Source organism: Passer domesticus, chromosome 2 (assembly GCF_036417665.1).
Source record: "Passer domesticus isolate bPasDom1 chromosome 2, bPasDom1.hap1, whole genome shotgun sequence".
Taxonomy (NCBI): Eukaryota; Metazoa; Chordata; class Aves; order Passeriformes; family Passeridae; genus Passer; species Passer domesticus.
Genome location: NC_087475.1, coordinates 108,102,706 through 108,126,061, shown reverse-complemented (window position 1 = coordinate 108,126,061; position 23,356 = coordinate 108,102,706). Strand labels below are relative to the sequence as shown.

Genomic DNA, 23,356 nt, shown 5'->3' with positions numbered 1-23,356 from the left:
TATGGACCCTACAGAAAGTACGTGTGTACATATGTTTTCAAAATGATGTTTGGTTTGAATTTTGAGATTTAATCCAATTTAGGTCTTCACTTACTCAAAACAGTTGCATCCACCTTAATTAAAAAATGGAAATAGCAGCTCTGCTAGTGACCAGAAAATTGATTCTAGAAAGCTTGTTCCAAATAAAATGGTTCAGGAAAAAAATAATCCGATAGTAGTACTCTTCTGGTAGCAGGTAGATGAGAGCTTTGCTTCACATGGAGGATACGCTTGAACTATAGGCATCCAAACAGATCAGCAACGTGACATTTGTTTCTCACAGGAAAATCCTTTCCCTAGGGTACAGACAGGAAATCCAAAATGAGAGGAGGTAAATACCAAAGGATCACTGAGGAAAGGGGAGGAGAAAGAACAAAAAGCACAGTGTTCACTTGTGTCCACTAAAGAAAGGCTCAGGAAAAAAACTGCATGAGAAATAAGTGCTTATTTTGATATTAAATGAAGTGCAGGATGAACCACTTCCGTACTGCAAAGCTGTAGTTCAGATCACTGCACAGCCCAGTGAAGTCTTTATTTACTGTGTTGTTTCCCCAGAAATAATTTAAGTCCCTTGGGGAAAAAAATAAATCAAAATTCACCTTATTCAACTAAAGAGATGAGACCCTTAATCAACATGAGACAGACCCTTAAGTTTGTTCACAGCATTTGTTTTTCTGAGTGCTGCCCACTGTGAACCAGCAACTTTTGTGAAGCTCTTGACCTTTTTGTGATAGAAATTTTGGTGCAAACTTAGTGATCCAGTAGTAGGTGAGGATTACAGCAGCACACATGTATTTAACTCGGGGACCTTTTGCTGACCCTACTATGTCTAGGCTCACACAGCCTCTCAAGCTGCTTCCCTCTGAGTACAGGATGCTCTGTTTCAGATGTAATGAGTGCTGGGAGGCACAGGAGCTGGCCCACTGAGCCTTCCAGTTGCTCCTTGAACCCAGTGATAGGAGCTTTGTTTTGCACTGATGCTGTCACATCAGCCTCCCCCAGAGCTCAGCGCACAAACGCCAGGCAGCAACAGGTGGGGAACAAGAGCTCCGCACTGAAACACAAGGAACAGAGCAAGGATAATTCCCTTTGGAAGAAAGGGCAATGCAAGGCTCTTCTGTGTGGAGCTGCTGAGATGCTCTGTCACACGGATCCTGTGAAACGGGGGCTCTGAAAATGACATTCTTCACACTGGAATTGCTGACTTGAGGTTTTTGTCAGCTGGATCTTTGGGCTTCTTGCCAGCCCAGAAAAAGCTAACAAAGGCCGTTTCTGCTGTTGCATATGATCAGGGAAGAAGGAAAAAAGGAAGAAAATAAATGAGGGACTGTAGTACTTTTAAAAGAGAAACATTTTTTTCAGAGATGTAAAAATGGAAAGTTAGGACAGCTTTGAAACTGAAGCTACAATCCTGCTGTGGTAAAAACTTGGAAAAGATTAAGACTCAGATGCAATTGTTTGAACTGGATTTGTTAATCAAAGGCAAATTTATTTTGAAGTGTTATTTTCACTTACTCAACATTTTTTCATTCAGTTTCCTATGTTCTTTGGAGGGTTCATACTGTCTTCATGTTTATCAGAATTGCATGACTTCTGTGCCTTCCAATAAAGAAATAGGATACTCATACATCCCTATTTTTCAAACTTCCATTTCAGTTTCTTAGCCATTTAAAAGCTGTCCAACTGAGATCAAGGATTTCATGGTGCTCATAGCCCCTGGTCATGGCATATTTAACAAAAGTTGAGCTCTCAGATAACCTTTCCCAAACAAATTCCAGTACAGTTACATTTTGACATTCTCTTCCTGAGCTTTGACCAGATACAAGTGGCACCATTTCATTGCCAAATTCTATCCAACTTTTACAAAAAAATGGAGAGGTGAAAACAACATTTTTAATAGGGAAGTATAACTAACTGTTCCTGTCCTTTCTCTGTATAAACTGTTATCAAGACTTTGAAGTTCTGCCAGCTTGTTTCCATTACAAGGAAAACCTGATACCAGCTGGAATTTTTGGAGTACAGAGAGAGCAATGGCAATAGTCCTGTTGACTTAAAAACTATGCATAACGTCCTGGGGCTTAGGAACACAAAATAAAGAAACTAGAAACAATTTTCTTCTTAGAGGTCTCTGCTTTTTCAACACCCTAAGCAGCTTCATCTGTTCAAACTCCTTTCTAATGTGATATCCACAGGAATTTTTCTCATTCTCTCATTTTCCAGGCTTTCATTCCTCGTCTTTCCTGCCCATCAGTACTTCAGACTATCAAATGTTCCAGCCCTGTGCTTATCTGCCCCTCGAGAAGCCTCACTGCTCACACAGCATAACTTCATGTTTTGGGTATTAGCTTCTGGGATTTCTCAGGCATTGCTGCTCCTGAGAGTCCTCCAGTCTGCCTAATGCAAGCCTGGGATTGATGAAAAGGATGACTTAACACTTGCAGCCTAACAGCTGGCTGCAGCTAGGGACATAAAAACCAGCTGCCACATTCTGCTGATTGCATGCACCAGCGTGCAGGTAAAGCTTTTTAATCAGTATAATCTGTGGTAAAGGTCCTTCCTTGTACACACACACAAGCTATAGCCCCGCTTCATCTGCAAAACAGAATTTAGTTTCAGCATGTGTACTGTATTAGGCTTTCTTTGCATCAATGTAAAAAAAAATCTTCTGCAATATGTCATGACTGGAGCCATATGGTGTGTAAGAAACAGGTGGAGCAACAAGCACTGAAAGAAGAAAACAGACATTTTAAATAGTCAAGATAAAGGATTACGTTTGTGGCCATCACTCTCCAAACAATTATTAACAGAATAGTCAAGCCTGAGAGGTGTGCTGCTAACAGTTCTGTGCTGTATGTTGTCTATGGCCAGGACTGCTACAGGACAGTTTTCTCTCATATTTTGAGTGTTCACAATCTACTGGTTTTGTTATGATTTTTTCATCGCCATCAAGGAGATTTATTCAAGTGTCTCTATTGTGTGATTCTCAAATTCACTAATGCCCTTTTCAAAGCGGTCATTGGAGCATTTCCCAAGTAAATATTTGTTGAAATGCTTATTAGCAAGACAATTTTCTTGGATATTTTCTCTTTCCATGAATACTCATATTAGAAATGTTAACAGAAATAAGAGACAATTTCAAAATTTGTTGATATTTCTAGAGTAGTGCAAAAAGATGCTTTAATTGGGGCATTTACAGATGCAAGCCTCCTTTTTATTTTGCCTTTTGCTTGACATCTGTTTTGTTTTTATAACCAAAAATCCCCTATGCAGTTGTATGTTCCTATGGCAAGTAAAAGCCAAAGCAGTCATCCAGCTGTTAAAATTAGTGTTAGATTGGAATTTTCTATGGATTTCCCACTGCATGGCAGGAAATCAGCTTTCATTTCAGCTTCCCCCTCCTCCCCATCCAGCCTCCTATTAGATTAATACCAGAAGCATGAAGTAACGTTTAACAGAAAGTTGTTGCTTTTAGCTCTGGGAAAATTTGGCAGCCTCCCCAAAAAATGAAGGGGGAGGGGGAACCTGAAGCCTCCATTAACTAAAGAGGAGATTGGAGGCATAAATAAACATTTTTCTCCCATTAAAATTCTGAAGTTTAAAAAAATACACTAACGACAAACTGTTTCTAAGTCTAATGAGGATCTGCTGTCATTCCTCCTCTCTCTTTGTGCATTAATTGCCCAGGTCCTGTGGGCTACTTTTGTGTCGCCATTTCATATTGCTTAGTAATTTATGTCCTGTTAGCAAAGTGTATCACTGAAATAGTGCATTTCTCTTTTTGTTTAGAATGGGTTTCTAGTTTACAGGATGCTCTGAGGAGCTTGCAACTAAAAAGAAGGTTGTTGTTCACCAACACTGAGATGCCTCCCCTTGAGTGCTTTAAGGTTTCAGTAGTACAAATAAGAAAAAAAAGGAACATGTAAACAAGGCATTGTGACAAAGAAGTCAGACTACCCCCAGCTTCCTATCTCAGATTTTACAGTGATCTTCAAACTACAGTACAAAATTGGAATTTATTAAAACAATGTTCTAAATATTGTCATATGTTAATTTCCTGTGATACTGTGGGATCAGCAAGCATATTTTATTGCTTCCTGTGGGCCTAATCCTACATCAGTCAGTGGGAATTTCATGGGAAACACGTGGTGTCATGGCCACAGCAGTGCAACCCAGAGCAAAGAGCATACATGGGGCTCTGTGCAAAAGGGGTGCCCCAGCTCCAGGAGCAGCATGACAGGACAGGGACAAGTGCTCTGTGGGGACCAGTGTAGACAAGGACAAGTGCATAAGAAGCAGACTTTTCATGGCTCAGCTCCTGTAAAACAGCATTTTCAAACTACGCATATTCCCAAAACATCTGTGTTTATTTGCTTTTCAGTTTACCTTGTACCATTAGCTGGTGTGCTGCCCTGTAAAGCTTTGGCTTCTGGTTCAAGAGCAGAGTTCCCACTGACCACCAGCTGGGCAGATGGAGAGATGTAGAGCTCTGAAGTACCCAAGTGCTTTACTTTCTTTACACTAAGCTCAGGTACCAAAAGCTGTTCCAGCAGTTTTCAGCCTGCACAAAGAGCAAGGTGATCCAGAGCCCTCCCACAGTTTCATGCCCTGCCCAGGCTGCCAGAGCCCATTCCTGTTGCTGGCCTGTGACAGACCCTGTGAAGCAGGCTGCACATCCAACAGCAAGCACGGGGAACAGTGTTACTTGTAGGATGGCTGGGCATGGTCCCCCACTATTCCCCAGGGTAACCCAAACTGGGCATGATGCAAGGAGGAAAGGGAAGAACAGAATACAGATTAATCTGGCACAGGGCATACATATCCTGGTCTCAAGAGCCAAGGCTTGTACAGCACCCATCTGTTAAAAACCTGTGGGGAAGTGCTGGACCATCTTCCCCTTTCCCTTGCACGTTCTGTTTGGAGATGAACGTATTGCATTCTGTGACATTCTCCGCTATCCTGACGTACCCTTAGGGTTGAAGGGGGGTGCAAGTGCAGTGGGAAAGCCACGTGGTGGTGGGTTGTCATTTGACTTCTATTTTGGTTTAGGCTGATTTTACCTTGGGTATTAGCGCATCTTCAGGATGTCTGTCTTTGGGTTTAGTATATTTTGTCTAAGCAAAAATATTTAAGGCAATCTAAAGTAAGGGCTGTGCAGGGAGAGAATTGTTATCATTTACGTTTTTCAGATGCTTTTAATCCAGAAATCTGAGGCTAAAAATCTATCTCTGCATCTTATTCTGCCCCTACTACTATGAGAAATTAGTAGCAATATTGTATCATCCTTTGTGCTGCTAATGGGACATAATTCCACATTTGGGAGCCATCTGCTGAAAAGAAAATCTCTACAACCCTTCTGTATGCACGTTTGTAGCAAAAACAGCTTAATGAATAAGTTGTGATAATATATTTTATCTAAATTTCATTAGACAAAGCTTTTTCCTTTACAAAAGCCCAAATTACTCCAAACAGAATGAAAAAAGTTTTGGCAACCATTTTTCTTTTTGGTACAAATACATTGTGTTACCTCTTTTGACTCCATATTAATTAATTTAATTTCACTTGAAGGGAAAGAATACTTTTTTGCAGGAGGAAGAAAACAAATTTATTTATTTGTTTTGAGAGAATTTATTTCAGCAGAGAGAGATCCAACTTTACACAGATTAACTGTGAAATTAAAGTAGTAACTTTGGTTCTTCTGTTCCATACCATGCCCCTACTGAGATTTCTTGTGTAACCTTTGGCAAATAGCTTAAATTGCTTTAAATTTCGTCTCACTTCATATTAAATGAAATACTGTCTTACTGACACGACCCACAGTACTGTTATCTATGCATCCAGCTTTGATAAATAGAGACAAAAGGAGAATAGAAAACTTTCCTGGCTTGGAATCAGAAGGAAATCATACAGTCCCAAACTTTGGTGCATGTTAGGACTTATGAATCAGCTTATTGCTTGCTGGGTAAAAGATAAGACTAGAAGGGGAATGAAGGCAACTATGGAATGAAGGTACCCATGTATCCAACCACTACTAGTACTAACAGTGCAAAACTATTAGCTGTCCTCACCTGTGACTATAATTGTAAGCCAGTGTAGCTACAGAATTTGCACCATGTCTTGTGCCAACTGCTTTCCTACTGCTTTGGCATCAATGAGGAGCACTGACCAAGGTTTTGCTAGCAGTTTTGCTTGTAGTTTTCAACGGGTTTTCTCACAGATCATGTATCAAAAATGTACTTGTATACAGGAAAAAAACACTTTACTAGCACTGTCGAGAGCTTAGCAGCAGTAGCAGAGCTGGCTGATGAAGCCCGAAGCCACCCCCACTGACCAGTGCACACACTGATTCTAGGAAAGGGAAGCAATTAATCAGCTGTGAAGACAGAGAACCATACACAAGCTAATAGGGGAGTGCTCTTGTGATTTGAAGCAATGTCCATACTGTGGTAGCAAAAATTCTTTTGATTACTAAAGTACCCTATTCAATGAAGAAATAGCGTGCTCTTCTGTTGTATTAAATGGTCCAGTTGCTTAATAAAAATGGTTACCTCTCCGACAAATCTTGTCTTGTTTATATCTCTAGGCCATTAGGAATACAACAGTGCTGCTACTTAAATGAGTCATTATGAGTTGTGCAATTATAGACACAGGGATTTTTTCTAAGGTAAGTACTGATTATTAAGAGGAAAGTAATTGTCTAAATTAGTCTTCCTTTCATGGTAGTTCTGCAACAGAGTTTTACTGTGGACTCAGCAGTCAGCATAAAAGAAGAGCAAACCTCCCAAATGTACTTTAAATCTAGGCAAAAACTCACAGAAGTGCAACAAAACCCACCCACTAGACCTGTCCCTTAAGCTCTGAATTCAGCTGCAAAAGCAGTTAGTGCCTGATGATTCAGAAAACATGCAAAATATAATCGCTTTTTTTGCCTTGCAATTACAACCTAGTTAATTGTGTTCAACTGTGCAAAGGAAGAGAGTAAGGAAATTCCTTTCTTGAGCCTTCCAGCAATTGACTTGTGCCCTGAAGCATGAGATTTGATTACTCATGTAACTTATTTTCCCTAGGCAGTTTCTTCTTGGTAGCTCTTGTGTGACAGTTCAAGAAAGTTTCAGGATGAATCACAAGAACACTCCACTGGTTGCACCCCAACTTCTTTTATTACTGATATACACTTCTGTTGATTGCTACATTAAGAGCTTTTTAGATTTTTACTTAGGATGACCAGTGTAACTACAGGGTGTGAGGTTTTTTTTCACCAGAATTGTACTGATGAATGCAGTCATCCTCCACACTGCCTTTTGATTTTGCAGATTCCCAATGAACCTTAAAAATCAAGATTCTTTCATAACCTAGAATCCAGCCTACTACACTGCCTCAAAATGTCTTTGAGGAAGTTACAGCAGAGGAATCACTGCTTACTTTGAAGTTTCACTCAAAGTTCTGGTTTTCAAACTATAGTCTCGTGGTTCAAAATGCTCTGGTTACATCCTGGAAAGCACTGAATCCTTATGACTTCAATTGTTGCAACAGGTTTGTTCAAAAAGTGTGCAACTTAATAATCTATTGGTGGGTTGGTGATGCTGGTTCAAGAAACAAAGGTTCAGTCTCAAGCACAGTTGCTCAGATCTAGCTGTTTCTCTTCTAACCAATCACTCTAATGCAAGTAATTTTTTGACTGTTTACAGACAACGTAGAGGTGTTTGGAAGGAGGAGCTTTCACCTGGATCATTTTCTTGATCTGGTTTTAATAAATAATTGCATCACCCCACCAAAGAATGTAACAAATCATAGACTATTAATCCAAATGAGTAGTTAAGGCACAAAATGGAAGACACCAGACCAGTTCTGCCACCAAAGAAAAGGCTGGGTGTAACAACAGCACCCAGCCATCAATAGGAAGCTTTATTTCAACCTACTTTGTCAGGCTGGGAATGGCCTCTCCTCCTGCAGGTAACTGTCCTGAATGAGGGCAAATCTGGGAGAAAACCTCCAGAAGGGGCACCCCCCAGAAAGCAAACCCACACAGCCCCTTCCCCCCACTGGTTCGGGAAAGATTCCTCAGAGATAAGTGGAAAGAACCTGTTTATTTAACAGGCAAAACACCCCCAGCACACAAAATGAACAATACCAGATGACAACACTTGCACCAATCTGAAAAGGATGACAAATCCAGAAAGTCTTTCCTGGGAGTGGTCGCTCTGTTGTTGCTCCCTCCGGCACTGGGGATGGCTGCTGCAGCCACCAGATGTAAACTCTTGGTGTTTCCCAGGTCCCAGTCTGGAGCAGGTTTGAATGGTTCCAAAAAGGGAAGGGAAAAAACAGTCCAGGGAAAAAAATCTGGACCGCTTAGCTAAACTAACTAACAGAAGCAAAAAAAAAAAAGCAAAAGCAGAGCGGGAGCAAAGCAGGAGCGAAGCAGGAGCAAGAGCAAAGCAAGCAGCAAAAAGCAAAGCAAAAAGCAAAAGCCACACTATGTACTGCCCCGTCTCTGTGTCCCGCCAGCTGTGGGGGAGCAGGCTGATAACAAACCAAAACAAACCTTGCTCTTCAGAGCCAGTCTGAAGGCACAGTACATAATATCCAGCACTAACAGAACACACGATTGGGGATACAAGCTTCATAACCTCACCCTAGCACAGTAACAAAAGGCTGAACCAACTCCCAGCTGTGGGCTCTGGCTCATTTGGCAGAAATGCAGTCTTGTCCACACCTAATGTGGATAAAATCTGTGAAGGTTAGGGACCAGGTAATGCAGAGGTTGTGACTGTGGGTGCCTGCTCGGAGATTACTTCAGCTCTGAAGCAGCTGAAGTGACCTCACCTATCTTACAGAAGAATAGCATTGAAGTATGGTAACAAAATGGCATTTTGTTACCATTTGCAATGCTCCTGAATAAAGTATGCCTTTTGTAAACATTCCCACATTCGATTTCTACTTATATGAATTACCATGGAAACCAAACTTTTATTGGGCATGCTTGCATACTGAAGGGTGGAGAATTTTAAAAGCCTCTGCAATATGCAGTACTGGTGATGGTGAAGTACAATTGCCATGAAAACTGTTAATGCTAGCTAGACGGACTGTTGAACCCATCTATGACTCTATGCTCTCGTGCAAGTTTCCATACACTTTTTCCTGACATTTTTTAAAATAGTAGCATTGCTTCTTTTGCTCCAACAGGAGTTTACAGCTCTTTAGTTTATGGAGGTTCTCTTGTTTCCTAATTTTTAAGTATTTCCTATCCATAAAATGTAAGATGGGGTTTTTGTTGTTGTTTTATATTGCCAGACTCTTGCCTGTTATTTTAGATCTTCAGCTATGGCTGAGTACTTATTACTATTTTGAATATTTATTATTATTTTAGAAATAAGTCCTATTCTGTATTTTTATTTCTTTTGCTGAAAATAAGCAGATGATACTGATTTAGACAAAGTTTTCACAGCACACAGGTAGCAGGGGAAACACATGGTCTGCCTTACCCAGCTTTGCTGCCTCCTCACCTACTGGGTAGGAACTAAGTGAAGGAACATTTCAGCTGACTTATCACAAGTCCTTCAGAGCAACAGTTTGACCACAAGAGCAAAGTTGCAGCTTTCCATATTCCTAGGCTTCACATTCCCTAGGGAGATTTTTGCAGACTATTACTTACAGTTTTTCCCACTTAAAAGGAAGAGGAAGATCATGTGAAATGATGGGAAGGCTGGCTGCTTTTGGTTCTGGCTGTGGCAGCATTAGAAGTAATTCTCAGTTCTACCAACTGTGAGCATGCCCTTAACTCTGCATTTATTACACACATGTGCCTTTATTTTTTAAGTGCCTTGCTTGCTCAGTGAACCAAACAGAAGAGCCAGGTTCAATGCTAGTGGAAAATGAAACACTGGTATGTTTGTGGAGGTATCACAGAAGAGACCATCTAGGTTCTGGCCTTTTAGAGTAATTAGTCTCAATGCATGTCCTTTTATAGTAAACCAGAGTAGACACTAGGACAGTCAAGGGCATCTTTTTAAAAATATTCTCTAGTATTGTGAGTATCACTATACACGTTGCAGGTACTAATGAGTTATAGCAAAGTTTATACTGTAGGAAAGTTATGGTTCTAGCCAAGTAAAATATCCCCTGGAATACACAAGGCAGTAAGTGTATCATAGCAAATCCATTTGCTCGTGGCACACAGGAGCGGGCAGCAGCCGCGGCAGTGGCTTACCTGGCGGAGTGCTGGATGAGCTTTGACCCATCCCACAGGAAAGTGCATCTATTCCCGAATTCCCTCTTTGGGAAACAAACAGGGAAAGGTAATGTGACGAGGCCACACAGCACGAAACAAGATCTCTATGCAGGATACTCTGGCTCGCTGCCCTGAGTCCTCCAGGCTGGCTGGCATCTCTCACCGCCGGGGTTTCCTTACCAAGCCTGACACTGCACAGGTGCTCGGAAAGCAAAGCTTGGTCATACGCCCGGTGCTGCCAGCACCCAGTGATCCCGGGCGAGGGACGACCCCTCCCCGGGAGCTTTATTCCCTTTTCTTTCCCCCTTGTACCAGCTCCGAGCCCACCGGTGCAGCCTCCTGAGCCAGGACCCCTGAAGGTCAGGGCTGGCACCTCCAGCCGCTTGCAAAACACACTGCTCTGGCAAACACGCTTTGCCGAGCTGGTGCTGGTCTGTAGGATCGCTCTGGTGTGAAAACCCCTCCAGCAAGGGCCGGCCGGTCTCACCAGCCCGTTCCCGGCTTTGGGAACAGCAAAGAGCTGGTGGTGGCAACTACATTCTTCGGTGATGCATGGGGACTGGACGGGGGGTCTCTTGGGAGCCGCGTGTGTGTACACACACGAGGGTGTCTATGTATTACACACATACTTTCATGGGTGTATTCTTCTCAGGTGAGAGAAAATCCTGAATTTTTGGACATCTCAGGCACAGCAGGGTGTGACCCCCGGGCTGGGTGAGTGGCAGAGGCGCCCCAACCAGGGAGGCGACCCGGGAGGGCGGAGGGCAGCCCCTCTGAAACGTGGCTTCCCCAGGGATGAGGAGGAAGATGAGGCGCAGGGCGGGCGCAGGTAAAGCGCGCCCCAGGCACGGAAAACGGGGCCCGCGCCCTGCCAGCGCCTCCCTGTTTGCTCAGCTAATCTCGCGGGCAGGAAATTGCCTGGCGACTCATATTCACGGATCGCGAAGAGCTCCCCGGCGGCCCCTCCGGGGACACCCCTGTGCCCCTTTCCCGTTCTCGCCGGCCCACCCCCTGCTCCGCCTCCTCCCCCCCATCCCGGCCGCTCTCTGCCCGCCCAGCTCCCGCGACCCCGGCCCGGGGGGAGCGAACCATTCCGCCCGCGAGGGTGCCCGGGCCGCGCCGGGGGGCGGGCACTGCGGCGGGGGCGGCTCCCGCGGGCGGCGGCGCTCCTGCGGCCGGGCGGGCGCCGGGATGCGCGGGGAGCGGCGGCGGGAGGCGGCGGTGAGTGCGGGGGAAGCGCCGTCCCGCGGGGTGGGCGAAGCCCCCGCGGGCCGCCAGGATGAAAGGAGGCGGCGGGGCCCCGCGGGGATGGGGAGAGGGTCCCTCTCGGGCGCGCCGAGCCTGGGCTGACGCCGGCTCAGCTGCTTGCAGCCGTCCCCGGTTTTTGGGCTACTTTTAAGGGAGTTTGTGCCACCGTCACCCCCATCCACCCCCCCGGCTCTTCGCACGTCTGGCGGGTGGGGGCGGTGGAGTCCCCCCTCGCCGCCCGGCTCGGCAGGGTCCCCGCAGTCGATAGAGACGGGGCTCCCCTCTTCCCTATCCCTTTCGTCGCCAGGCGCTTCTCCCTCTTTGTCCGGGTGTTTCCCCCGGTTCTGCCGCGTCCCCGCTGGCGAACAAAACCTCTGCCCCGGGGGCGCCGGGGACATCCGTCCGAGGAAGCCAGGGAGGAACGGCGGGGCTTGGCTTTGCTTGGTTTGGTTTTCCATCGTAAATAATCTACCTGGTGGAGGGGAAGACGTGGGACAAGGCTGTTTGTCCGCGATCCTTTGTTCGGCTGGTGGCTTGTAAAGGCTCCTGCGGCTGTGCGAGGGCTGCCGTGCCCGGCGGGGATGGGTTCCCGGCGCCGAGCCGGCGATGGATGCCGTCTCGGCATCGCTGGAGTTTAGCGACAGGAGCACGGCGGATCGGCTTGCAGACGGAAATCGGGGTTTGGGCTCTATCTCTCCTGACAGATTCAGAGCTCTAAGTCCCCCCCGTGTAGCCCTGTCTGGTGAGTTCAGCTTGGAGATCAGAGCTTTTCTCGGGAAGATCCCTGCTGCCCACGAGCAGAGGGAGCAGCGGGCTGGAAACTATAATCCCCGCTCCTTCTCCTGCCCCAAAGGTACCTGAGGAATTTACCCATGTGCATAAGTGTAGACTGTCTGTGCTTACATAAAGACTCAAGAGATGGGCTTTCTGCTCCTGCCACGGAGTGCTTGCTTGCTCTCACACACACGGCTTTTGTCACCAGTTCCTTCTTCCCCCAAATGCTCAGCTTGTCAAGCTGTCATCGTGTCTCTGTGCCTTGACTCTGCACGTGCCTGAATCCTCTGTGTCTGCATCTTCAGGGCATCTGGGTGAACATGTTGTCAGTCAGCACATGGTGAATATTTCATTTTTGTGCCACACCTTCACTCTCTTTTGGAGGAAGAGCAACCTTTTTTTTTGCACATTTTCATGTTTAGTGAACTTTCTAGTTTTTGCATTCTCCATACTCTTGTGGATAAAGTCCTCAAAAATAAGTTATTAACTTGGGAAAGGATCAGAGATGGGAAGAAGTAAGGCATGATAGAATGGAATTCCAAAGGGTGAGGATGGACTTGCTTTCCCACAGCAGAAGGAAGCAGTGTAGGAAAGAAAGGAGATAAGTGATGAGAAGATGGGAGAGCGCCTACCTTTGTTGTCATGGGGAGGGGTAATCTGAACTAAGCAGGTTACAGAAAAAGAGATATATTTAAGGCTGTTAAGTAGTAACATCCTACACTTTCTATATCGTTCAATTTAAACAGTTCCTTTAACACACCAGTAATTTATTCCGCTTCCATTTTGACAAATTCTAAATCGACTCATTAGTGTGTCTCTTTTTACTGAGGAAATTGAAATCTTTACCATCAGCCAGGGCAGGAAGAGTGGTCATTTTTTTCCATGTCAGTTACTGCTTGTGCTTATCAGATACAATTATCAATCATGTCCTTGGAAGTAGTCAAAGGCATTAGTTGACTATTGTTGAGAAGCAATAATGAAAAATTTAAAGTATTTTGGGTTTAGATAGGAAGTGGAGATTGGGTGAGCTAAAGGTAGCAGATCCATCTTGAGGCTGGAGTTGGATGAGAAGGACTGAAGATGTTTAAATGGGAAGATCTTTTTTGTCTTTTCTACTTGAAGATCCAGAGAAAAGCTGAAATAATCAAAGTAGGTGTGGGCAAGTGCTGGTGATTGTTAACGAAGAGATTAATGCTGTGTTCTCTGCACATGTAGTGTATTATATACATTTTAATTTGTTAAAATGAATGGTTAAATCTGGTGTGTAGTAACTGCCAGCAAGACAAACAGTGTTTCCCACTGAATTAAACAAGTAGCTATAAAATTATGTTCGGGGTGTTTTGAGCAGGTGCTGTTCATTTAGGGTTTGTTTTAGACTGGTGGAGCACATCCAAGATGCCATAGAAATCCAAGGGGATTTTTCCCCCATAGAAAGGAGGTCCTCTAGAGACTAGAGTGAACTGTGTAAATATGACCAAGATTGGGTTTTTTTCTTGCTTGGGTCTCATGCAGGTGGAGTCAGTTTTCAAGTGAACTTCATTTAACTTCCTTTATTATAGTAAATAGCGTAACTGCAGGTGTAGCACCTCTGTCCCTCACCTGAGGGAACACAGTTCTGGGACCTGCTGATAAATGCTGCCCCGTGTTGGTGCAGCACAGCAGCCACGGCGGGTGCCACTCGAGCTGTCACTGCTGTGGTGGTGTTTGCCAAGCATGTGTGATGAGAAGCATTTAGTCTGGAGGCCTGCTTGCTGCCCTGAGAGAGAGCTGGGAAATGAAAGAAGTGTTAAAGAGCTAGAGGGAACGTTTGGAAATAGGCAGCGAGCATCCCAGGAAGGAGAGAAATTGAGGAGAAATGGATGAGCGAAACAGGGGAGACAGAAGCTGTCAGAGTAAGTGGGCACTAGAGACAACTGATTCGTGGAAGGAAGTGACAGGCACAAAGTAGCAGTGGAGGAAATCAGCGCAGAGGAAAGCAGATCATGGACAAAGGTTGCCTGAGAGTGGGAAAATGCAATAGATGGGAGAAAAATGGTAAGAACATGCAAGAAAAAAAATAGTAAGAGTGGATGAAGCTGTTTTTTTTATTAGTTTTTCTATCTGCTTAGATTTTCTGGGTCTTACCTAGCTGTTCTCATTGGATTTGTCAGGGGTGCCCTAGGGGCAAGTTCGTCATGTCAAGTAGGGTGGGAACAGAGAAACTTTTCTTTAAGGTCTTTCTGCTCTTGTACAGACAGAATTTTTGCTCCTGGATGATATGAATTTGGATACATAATTGTTTTGCACTCAATACCCTTCCTGAAATTTTAGATAAGAAAGTCTGTACTTATTTGGCTTCAAGAGTGAGAATTATATTGGTCTAGAGTATTTAAGTGTATTTATTTGTACACCAGCTATGTTGTTTGGTTTGGGTTTTCTTAGTCTGCACAGTAAGCAGTCACAGCTCACCAGCAAAGCTTTCTATTTGCCATCTCTGTGAAAATTTAAAGATTCAGTTTGCAGATCTTTTCAGCATATTCAACTTTCCAATAGAAAAGGAGTTAATGAAATAGCATCAGAATGATACCAGGGAGCTTGTCACTACTGTCATGAGATGATGCAGTCATTGGGTCAGATAACTGACTCTGGAACTTAACTACCAGAAAGGTACCAAAATAGAAGAGATGAGTGTGTCTGGAGTTTGGCTTGTCCTGTGTCAACCCTCTCTTTCTGCATGATGAAAGGAGTTCATTGTTTTAACAGGAATCTCTCCTAGTATGTTTCTGCCTGTCTGGGGCTTTTGTTCGAGCAGAAAAGAATTAACCCTCCTTCTTCCTTCAGTTTATCTCAGTGAGCTACTTCAGATGAAAAGGTGGTTAGTGTGACTCTAAGGTAAGGAGGGACAGTGATGTCTACTAAAGTGATGCTGTTTGAGTAGGTGGTCTAATATCTTGTTTTACCAAATGCATAGGAATTAGTTTAGATTCATTGAAATCACTGCTTTAACAGTTTCAGTTTCAGGTAGGAGTAGCTATGTTATGGCACAAAAGTTAGAAAGCTTCAGCATTTTTCCCAGCATTTTTATTTGTGTCTCATATGTCAATGGCTTGACCCTCAGTTTGCAGTCACCCAACCGTAGTGTTTACATGGTAATTAATGTTTTCATTTTTGATGCACATTTAAAATTGTCAGCTGTTGTGACCTGATTAAAATGATGATGTTCATCTATTGGAAAGAGCAATTGATGTGGCAACATCAATCCTTATGAAATAGGAGAGAATCATGTTATAACAGTAAGACAGAGTAACTAAAAATGTCATATTTAAGTGCAATTTTTGGAGTAGTCAGGTGGGTTGTTACAGTAAAATATATGTGGTTTATGAGTGGCATACTGTTATTCAGGGTGTTTTCTGTTGCACTGTTTTATTTCTTCTTCTTCTCCAGTATCCAATGTGACAATTTCTCAGAGAAAGAGATAAGCTGTAAGAGCGACTTCCTCTGCCACTCCCTCTTCCACATCGGAAACCTGCAGGGTTGCAAGGGAGTGACTTAGTCAAATATGATTCACAGATATTTGATTTTTAATTTGTTTAGTGTTGCTGAAGGTGCCAAGCTCAGTTTTAGGAACGAAAACAATCTGCCTGTAAGGAGACCTTATGCTCACTTGCATGCAAAGACCTATGTGTTGCAGGATTTATATCTTGAAAAGACAGGGACTGAACAGATTTCAGAACTATGCTGGCAAGATATTAGGTGTAGTTTAGAGTCTAGTGTATTATGTTGTGGGGTAAGAGGAGGAGGAAGTGAAGAAGGATGTTTAAGGCAACCTTTAGATCACAGCCTTGCTGAGTTGTCCAGTTTTTGGCAGAGATGACTGCTGTCTCATAAAGATGTGTCCTTTCATGGGTACAGAATCTCCACCAAATTATGCAGGTGCCTTTCTGTGAATATATTTTTTCTGTATGACAGTGGGCTTGGGGAAAGGTGGATTTCCACGTAAGTGTTTCAGAGGTAAACAGTAGATTCCAGTGAGTTTTACTTTGCCATGAGATCAAGCCTATCAAGACTTTTGTTTGTAAATAATCAGAGCAAATCAGGGATAAAAACAGGTTTGATTTAATCAGGAGTAAGTACATTGTCCTTGGATTATGCAGGGAAAAGGTAAATGAGCTTGGTGATGGAACAGTCTGTTTATGCACGTAGGTGTGCTATACTGTGGAAAAATGAAATCTCCAGGTGCTGAAGCCATCACCACTCATTCACCAAATTCTGTTCAGAGTGTGAAAATTCAAGAGGCTTTCTTGTTTCCAAAACAGTGTGTCTTTTATTGGAATAGTTGAAACAGATCCTAATAATTTGAAGATCTTGTGGCGGAACAAATGAAACTCTAATGATGTGCAGGCGGTGCCAGTGATGGGCTTTTGTCCTCGCCCTCCATCAGCTGGGGTTTCATCTGTTTTCCAAGAGTGGCAATACAGTGCTATAGGAGTTTCTGAACAGAAATGTCAGAGACAGTAGAGGTGCCAAGAGCTGTAGGGAGCCACTGTTAATGTTCAGCGAGAAACTGAAAATTAAAAAACAATGAAGAGCAAAAAAGCCTTAACAGATAGATGGCCAAGTATGAGAGTTTTGTTTAAAACTGTTTATTATCAGTCAGAGAAGGGCTTTGGCGATGCCTGGGGCACTGCAGCCCTATTGACTGGTAACATAAGAGCAAAGTGGGTGCCAGAGCAGACTCTGCTAAAGTGTGTATCAGCCCAGGTAAAGAATATGTGAGAAGCTTATGTGCTGGGAAAACTTCTCCCTAAATCTATGGATGAAATGCTGGGAAGGGCTGTGTACACATGTAGTGTACTTGTGGCTTGGTTGAGCTGCAGCTTTTGGCTCCTACACTAAAGTGTCCTGGTTTTGTCTGGGGTAGAGTTAATTTCTTCCTGCTAGCTGCTACAGCATTGTGTTTTGGATTCAGTATGAGAATAATGTTGATAACGCACTGATGTTTTCAGTTGTTGCTGTGTAGTGTTTCTGTTGAGTCAAGGACTGTTCACTTCTTATGCCACACCAGTGAGGAGGCTGAGGGGGCACGGGAAGTTCGAAGGGGATATAGCTGGGACAGCTGGCCCAAGGGATATCCCACATCCTATGGCATCACAATCAGCATATAAAGCTGGGAGAAGAAGGGTTTCCTAGGGGTTTAATTATTTATTTTGCTTTGCTTTGTACATGACTTTTGCTTTATCTATCAAACTGTCATTAATTTAATACATGTTTTCCCTCTTTTATGATTCTCTCCCCCATCCTGGGTAGGGATTAGCAAGCAACTGTGGGGCCTGAGTTGCCAGCTGGGGTTAAACCACTGCACAAGGGAAAGGAGTTCTTACTGTAAAGGCACCCAGTGTCATAATATCTTAAAATTTGAATCCTTTGTTTGACTCTCTGCTTGAGTTGTGAATCACTGTTTCTTCTGGTTGTTAGTGAAACAAAACTTAATTTGGCCTGGGCACTGTAGAGATGAAACATGATTGGTAATGCTGTATACATTCACTTCAGATGACTTTATAAATCCCAGATGAAATAATTTTGCTTCATTCCAGACACGGCAGACTGTGGCATGTGCTCTGTAACGAGAGTCAGCCTTGCTGGAGGCCCTGCATAACCTCATCTAAAAGAATATGATTTCATGAGAGCAGATATACTGTGGATTTTGAGCTCTTTGTTACATTAGTTCATTAATTTATTGGTTGTTTCTTGGCTTTTTTCACAGTGGAAAGTTTTTTAAAAAGTTCTTTCCCCCTTCAAATCCAATTATTACTAAGTGATGACTTCTCTGATCTCTCATTCTCTAGAAAAGGAGATGTGTAATGAGTTCTCAAACCTGAAATGAAACCATATAAATATTTAACCATAAAAAAGGTTATTAGAAAACCCATGTATTCACCAAACTGAATAAAAGATTGCATTTTTAATTGCATAGAAAATCTTCCCTTTCAGCTGTGCTCTCTTTAATGTTTGTCACATTGATTAAGTGGTAGCTGTCACCTCATGAGATAGGAAGGATGAGGTTTTTGGTGATTTTTACCATAAATCAGTAATATTAGAGACATGGGAAATGGAATGAATCTTCCTGTTTGTATCCAACCCTTTGTTCTCTCTTCTAATTTCAAGTTGTCCCTGTTTTGTTTTTCTGTTCAATGATACAGTGACAGCTTTGTTGCAGTCATCTGTGAAATGTTGAGTGTCACTAGCTTTCTGTGTTAAGTTGAACACGGCCTGAAAAATTAAATTTCTGGTTCTTTTCTGGGGACCTCTGGGCACAAAGTGCAGTATTTTTAATAGAGGCAACACAAGCAATATGCCAAGGTGTCAACATAGTGGCAGTATTAACTGGATTTGTGTCCTGATCCTTCAGTGTTTGGTCTGCAGACAAGTGGGAGAGCTGCTGTCACCTCTTGCTGGGGTCAGCTGCCTGTGGCTGCAGCCGTGCTGGGGGTCCAGGGACAGTCCCCAGCCCTGCTCCAGCAAAGCTGGGTGCCTGGGATGCTGTGCAGGCTTTGAGTTTGGAGGATGTGAAGCAAGCTGGGAGGAGCTAGGGATGGGGTCTGTCAATGGGTTGGAAGACAAATGAGGTAAAAAGGGTGGTAAATGTGTCATGTCAATAAAATAACCTTTTGTGGATGAAAATTGGGTTGAAAAGCTCTCTGCTGCCCAGGTTCTTCCCCATCAGCTGCTCTCAAGGATTTCAGTCCTGTTGTGCTGGAGAGCCTGGACATGTGGGTGACTCCCTTCCCTTTGGGGGGCTCCTGTTCTCTGGCTCCTTGGAGAGTAGTGCCATTTTTGGGGAACAGCGGATTTTGTGATCTTAAAGGAACCTGCATTTTGCTGTGAGGGGCAGAATATGCACAGTGGGGTTAAAACTTTCCTTAGGACTGAGAAATGACCTCTACAGAGAAAGAAGAAGCATTGCAAAGAGAGGCCAGCTCAGGGGGATTCCTGGGTGAACAGAGAGAAAGGTCTGGCCTCTCTTGGGGGAGCAGCTTGCAGGGAGCAGGAGAGGCAAAAGCCAGAGGTCAGAGAGAAGGAGCCTCCATCTGCAAGGATCAACAGCTAGCTGCCTTCTCCCAGGCCTGTCCTCCCAGGAGAAGAACATGAAAAAGCACGGCACAGAAAGTCTGTGCAGCACAGACCTGCAACCTTGAGGCTGTGATGACTGCAGTTAATTAAATAGGTGGCTTGTCTCTAGACAGTCCAGACATCTGTCTCCATTCTTTACTTGTTTTTTTGACACGTTTCTATTTGCTTGTCCAGAGCTAAGCCCAGAGGACCTACAGATGGTCATCATTAATTCTGTCACTTGATGCAATTAATTTTTTTTTTCTCAACCTTTTAAAAACAGATGTGTATAAAAAAAAAATAAATCTGTTAATAAAGCAACTCACTAGAGGTCTTCTATTTGGATTTAGATTTAATTTTCATTTTTAGTGGCTTTTCTTTTAAACCAAATCTCTCTTGTAGCCATATCAATTTTTAAATTTGATCTTAAATAAACTTTCAAGTTTCCCTTTGCATTCCTAGTCTGGCTTCTTTGGAAACTCAGAAATCATTGCATGCCAAAACATTTTCTTTGTTTTGGATCACATACCTGGTTTTGCATAGGTTTATTTGTGATTGCAGGATGCTGGTGTTGCATAGGCAGAACTTGGGCCGTGGCCTTTCCAAATAAAGTCTTCAGCAGCAAAGTGCAACCTTGTTAGTGATTTCTTAAGGAAGCCACAGGATTACAGACAAAACTCTGGAGCTGTGACTAGTAACTGCCTGTAGAGAGTCAGGATCATAGATAATGGCTTGTTATGAAAATGAATTATATATACTTTTAAAAGGATAAACTAGCTGCAGGCAAGTTTGGCACTTTTTTTTTTTCCACAGTCGCCCAATTAAACATGGAGTGTCCTTTACAAATAATTTTAACATATTTCCCTTTGAGTTGTCTCTAGAAATTTTACATAAGAAAAGCTAATTGTGTTGTATATTATGCACTTGAAAAATGTTCCCAGGATACACTTCTTAACACAATGCTGGTTATTGTCCCTTTTTTTACTTCATTTGCAGGTCAACATTTATCTGGTTCACTCAAATTAGTGGCATTTAAATCATCCAATAGAAGAGAAATATGATGCCAAACAGAAGTAACCTCTCCTCCTCCCAGAATGCTGGATCAGGTAATCAATTAAAATGAAGTTTATTTGTAATGCACTGAGATCTTTCAGAATTTCTTATTGACTTTGGCCCTTTAATTCTCCTGACACATGGATAAGATCAGTGCTTTGTTCTTATTCCATGTCTAACTCCATTTACCAGGCAGAACAAGGCACAGCTGGATATGCTGCAGACAGCCAACCCTCCCCCCTCACTTTAATGTCTGTCTGGAATAGACATCAGTGACCCCCAGCTAAACAACTCAGGAAAGGAAGAAAAGGAAGGAGGGAGGGAAAATAAAATTTTTTTAAAAAAGAAGAATTTCCTTCTGTAGCTGTAGGCAGCAAATACTTTGCTAAACAGAGGACCCTTGTGCTGAGCATGAAAGCTGGGTCTGACCTAGATGTAGGATGGGTTCAGGGCACGTCACGAGCTGAAGCTCCCATCCTCAGTCTCTAGATGCACGCAAAAACCGTATCAGCCTGGATGTTTGACACATCCTGGATGTTTGCCACATCCTGGCATATTCATCAAGTTTCTACTCAAACATTACCCTAAAAATAAACAAAATGAACAAGATCTGGTTGGTGGGAAACAGCTGTGATTTACTTAAACATGTGCTGTCCTCCATTTGGGATTTAACTGTATGACTGTGGGCACTGTGGCACTGGAAGCAAAAACACAGAAGGACTGGCATAAGGGATAGTAGAGAAAAGCTGAACTGGAGTGGCTACATGAAGGTGTCGTGACCTTTTCTTACTGTGCTTGCTTGGATTTTAAGTACAATGAACCCTTCACTGCTGTGGTGAACAGGCATGAAAGTTTCCACGAGCTAGCTTGTTTTTTGGCTAAAGCATCCAGTCATTGAAGGATTAAATGTGTCCTACTGCTGTTGCAAGGGAGTAATGAACAATTATTAAAGTCCCATTAATATGTCTGCCAAGCTATTTATAGAGGAGCCAGTGAAATTTATGCAAAATATTTGAACTTAGCTGTGTTACTTAAGGTTTGGACAGTACAATTGTCATACAAAATTAGATTTCAGTTTTAAGAAAGATTTGGAAGAGGCGAGGAGAAAGAGAGACTGAGATGGAAATTAGGGTCAGTTCCACAATGAAAGGTTAAGTATAAAAGGCATATACATCGTGCTTTACATCTGGGCTCTTAAATTCTACATCTTATTCTTTTTCCATAAAACACCACTAATATTATGAATACTTGATTTATCCAGAAGATGTTTTCTTGTCCTGACAAGAGTTCTTTTGAATTTGGGTCACATTTATCCTTTTATTCTTTTGAACTTCATCATTGCTGTTATCAAAATTTATGAAAATAGCTAAAAAATGTCAAGTAAAATATCACAATATAAGAAACTGCAGTTTCACTGCTCAAAGTGGTGATGGTGTGATGGAGAACTCTGTGAGCTCACTGGTTCAAAGGCGGCTTAGTTGTATCATCATAACGAGTGTGTTAAAATTACAAATATAATATAAATCCCATAATTACAGCCAGCATAAAAATATTAAATTCTGTGTAGTGATAGACTTGAGATTTAGTTTTGAAGGTGCAAGTTAATGCTTTTGGCTGCTACCAGAGCTTGTAATTAACGACAGTTTAACCAGGTCCACTGTGGTCAAGAAGGTGTTGTATTTTACTTTGATTTTTGTGTTTGTGTTCCCTAATGCTGGCTCCTTTTATCTTCTGCCTATCCAATTCCATTACTAGTGATGATTACCTTTGTTCTCAAATGTATGGCTTTCTTCCTTAATAACCAAGGAGAAGCTGTTGTTTCATACCTGGGTGGTGCAGGGGAAGCCTGGGCAGCAGAGCACTGCTGATGCCCTGGACAGTGGTGAATTTCGTGGCATTGTGCCTTATCAGCAAGGAAGGTCCCAGAAACCCCTGTGAAGAATGCATTGTCACCTTCCACAAGATCTGAACCTAGTGATTCTCAATGAAACCAGGTCATGTGAGCTCTGGTGGAAGACAGGAGTCCCAAATTCTGTCTCTTAGTTCATGTAATTGCCTGAAGCAGTACTTGGACTAAAGTGTTGCCTCTGAGGACGTTGAGGGCATTTTATACACCAGATTTTCCCATGGAGGAAAGCTGAAATTCAGTTTCTCATGAAGAAGCTGAAGTCACAGGTCAAGTGTGACTGAGCCAGGAGTAAATCCCAGAACTGACCCTTATTTTCAGAAACACTTGCTGGCACTGCAGTAGCTGACACTCAGGAGTGCTTTATGAGTTCAAAGTGTAGACTAGTACAAACCAGGAGCTGCTGTAAATATTAATGGTGTCATTTTTACATCAGCTGAGGTCTGAGTGTAAACCTGCTGGGGGTCCTGCTTATCTCCTGCAGTAACTGGCACTGTCAGGAGCTGAATTCCTTTCTTTGCTTTTGGCAAAGTGGATCTCAGAACTGTATGCTAGAGCTTGATACATTGTTGAACAATAACATCCACCAGAGAAAAGGCTTTTTTGGTCTGTGCTCTCTCCTGAGTATAAATTAGATTTTTGCAAAATCATTAGGATCTGTAACCTTTCCCCCAGCAGCATTTTTAAGTTATGTGGTTTTGTTGTTTTGAATGAAGTCATGCAACCTAGCATTCTGCTTCCTTAAGGTTATCTTTTAACCAAAGTGCTCTTTGCAGATGTAGTTGCAGCCTTGTATTTTTAAAGCAATAAGCTGAACCACCTTGAAAACTGTGCCTTGGTTTTGTACTTTCCCATTAAGCTTTGCAGGACCATCCACTAAGGAAAAAGGTGACAAACTTCTCCTGAGCTTTAAATTGAGCTCACTAGTGTGTCGGGGCTCAGATGCACTCTCTGCACAGATTAAAGGGAGAGGTGATCCACAGCAGTGTCTTATGTCTTTGGCCCTGGGAGACCTGAGTTGG

General features: G+C 43.0%; 1 protein-coding gene across 8 annotated transcripts in view; it reads left to right on the top strand.

Annotated features, from left to right (window-relative positions):
* The window catches only part of PHLDB2 (pleckstrin homology like domain family B member 2), a 105,969-nt gene that overhangs the window by 29,211 nt on the left and 53,402 nt on the right, over window positions 1-23,356 (top strand). For 5 of the 8 annotated variants that reach the window (XM_064410549.1, XM_064410547.1, XM_064410550.1 and 2 more), the window contains exons 1-2: window positions 11,363-11,485; window positions 20,372-20,481. In XM_064410549.1, coding sequence (XP_064266619.1) covers window positions 20,433-20,481 — 49 coding nt within the window. In that variant the 5' untranslated portion in view covers window positions 11,363-11,485; window positions 20,372-20,432. Of the gene's footprint in view, window positions 1-11,362; window positions 11,486-11,553; window positions 12,255-20,371; window positions 20,482-23,356 lie in introns of those variants that run through there. The other 3 variants (XM_064410545.1, XM_064410546.1, XM_064410551.1) reach the window with 3 other exon arrangements.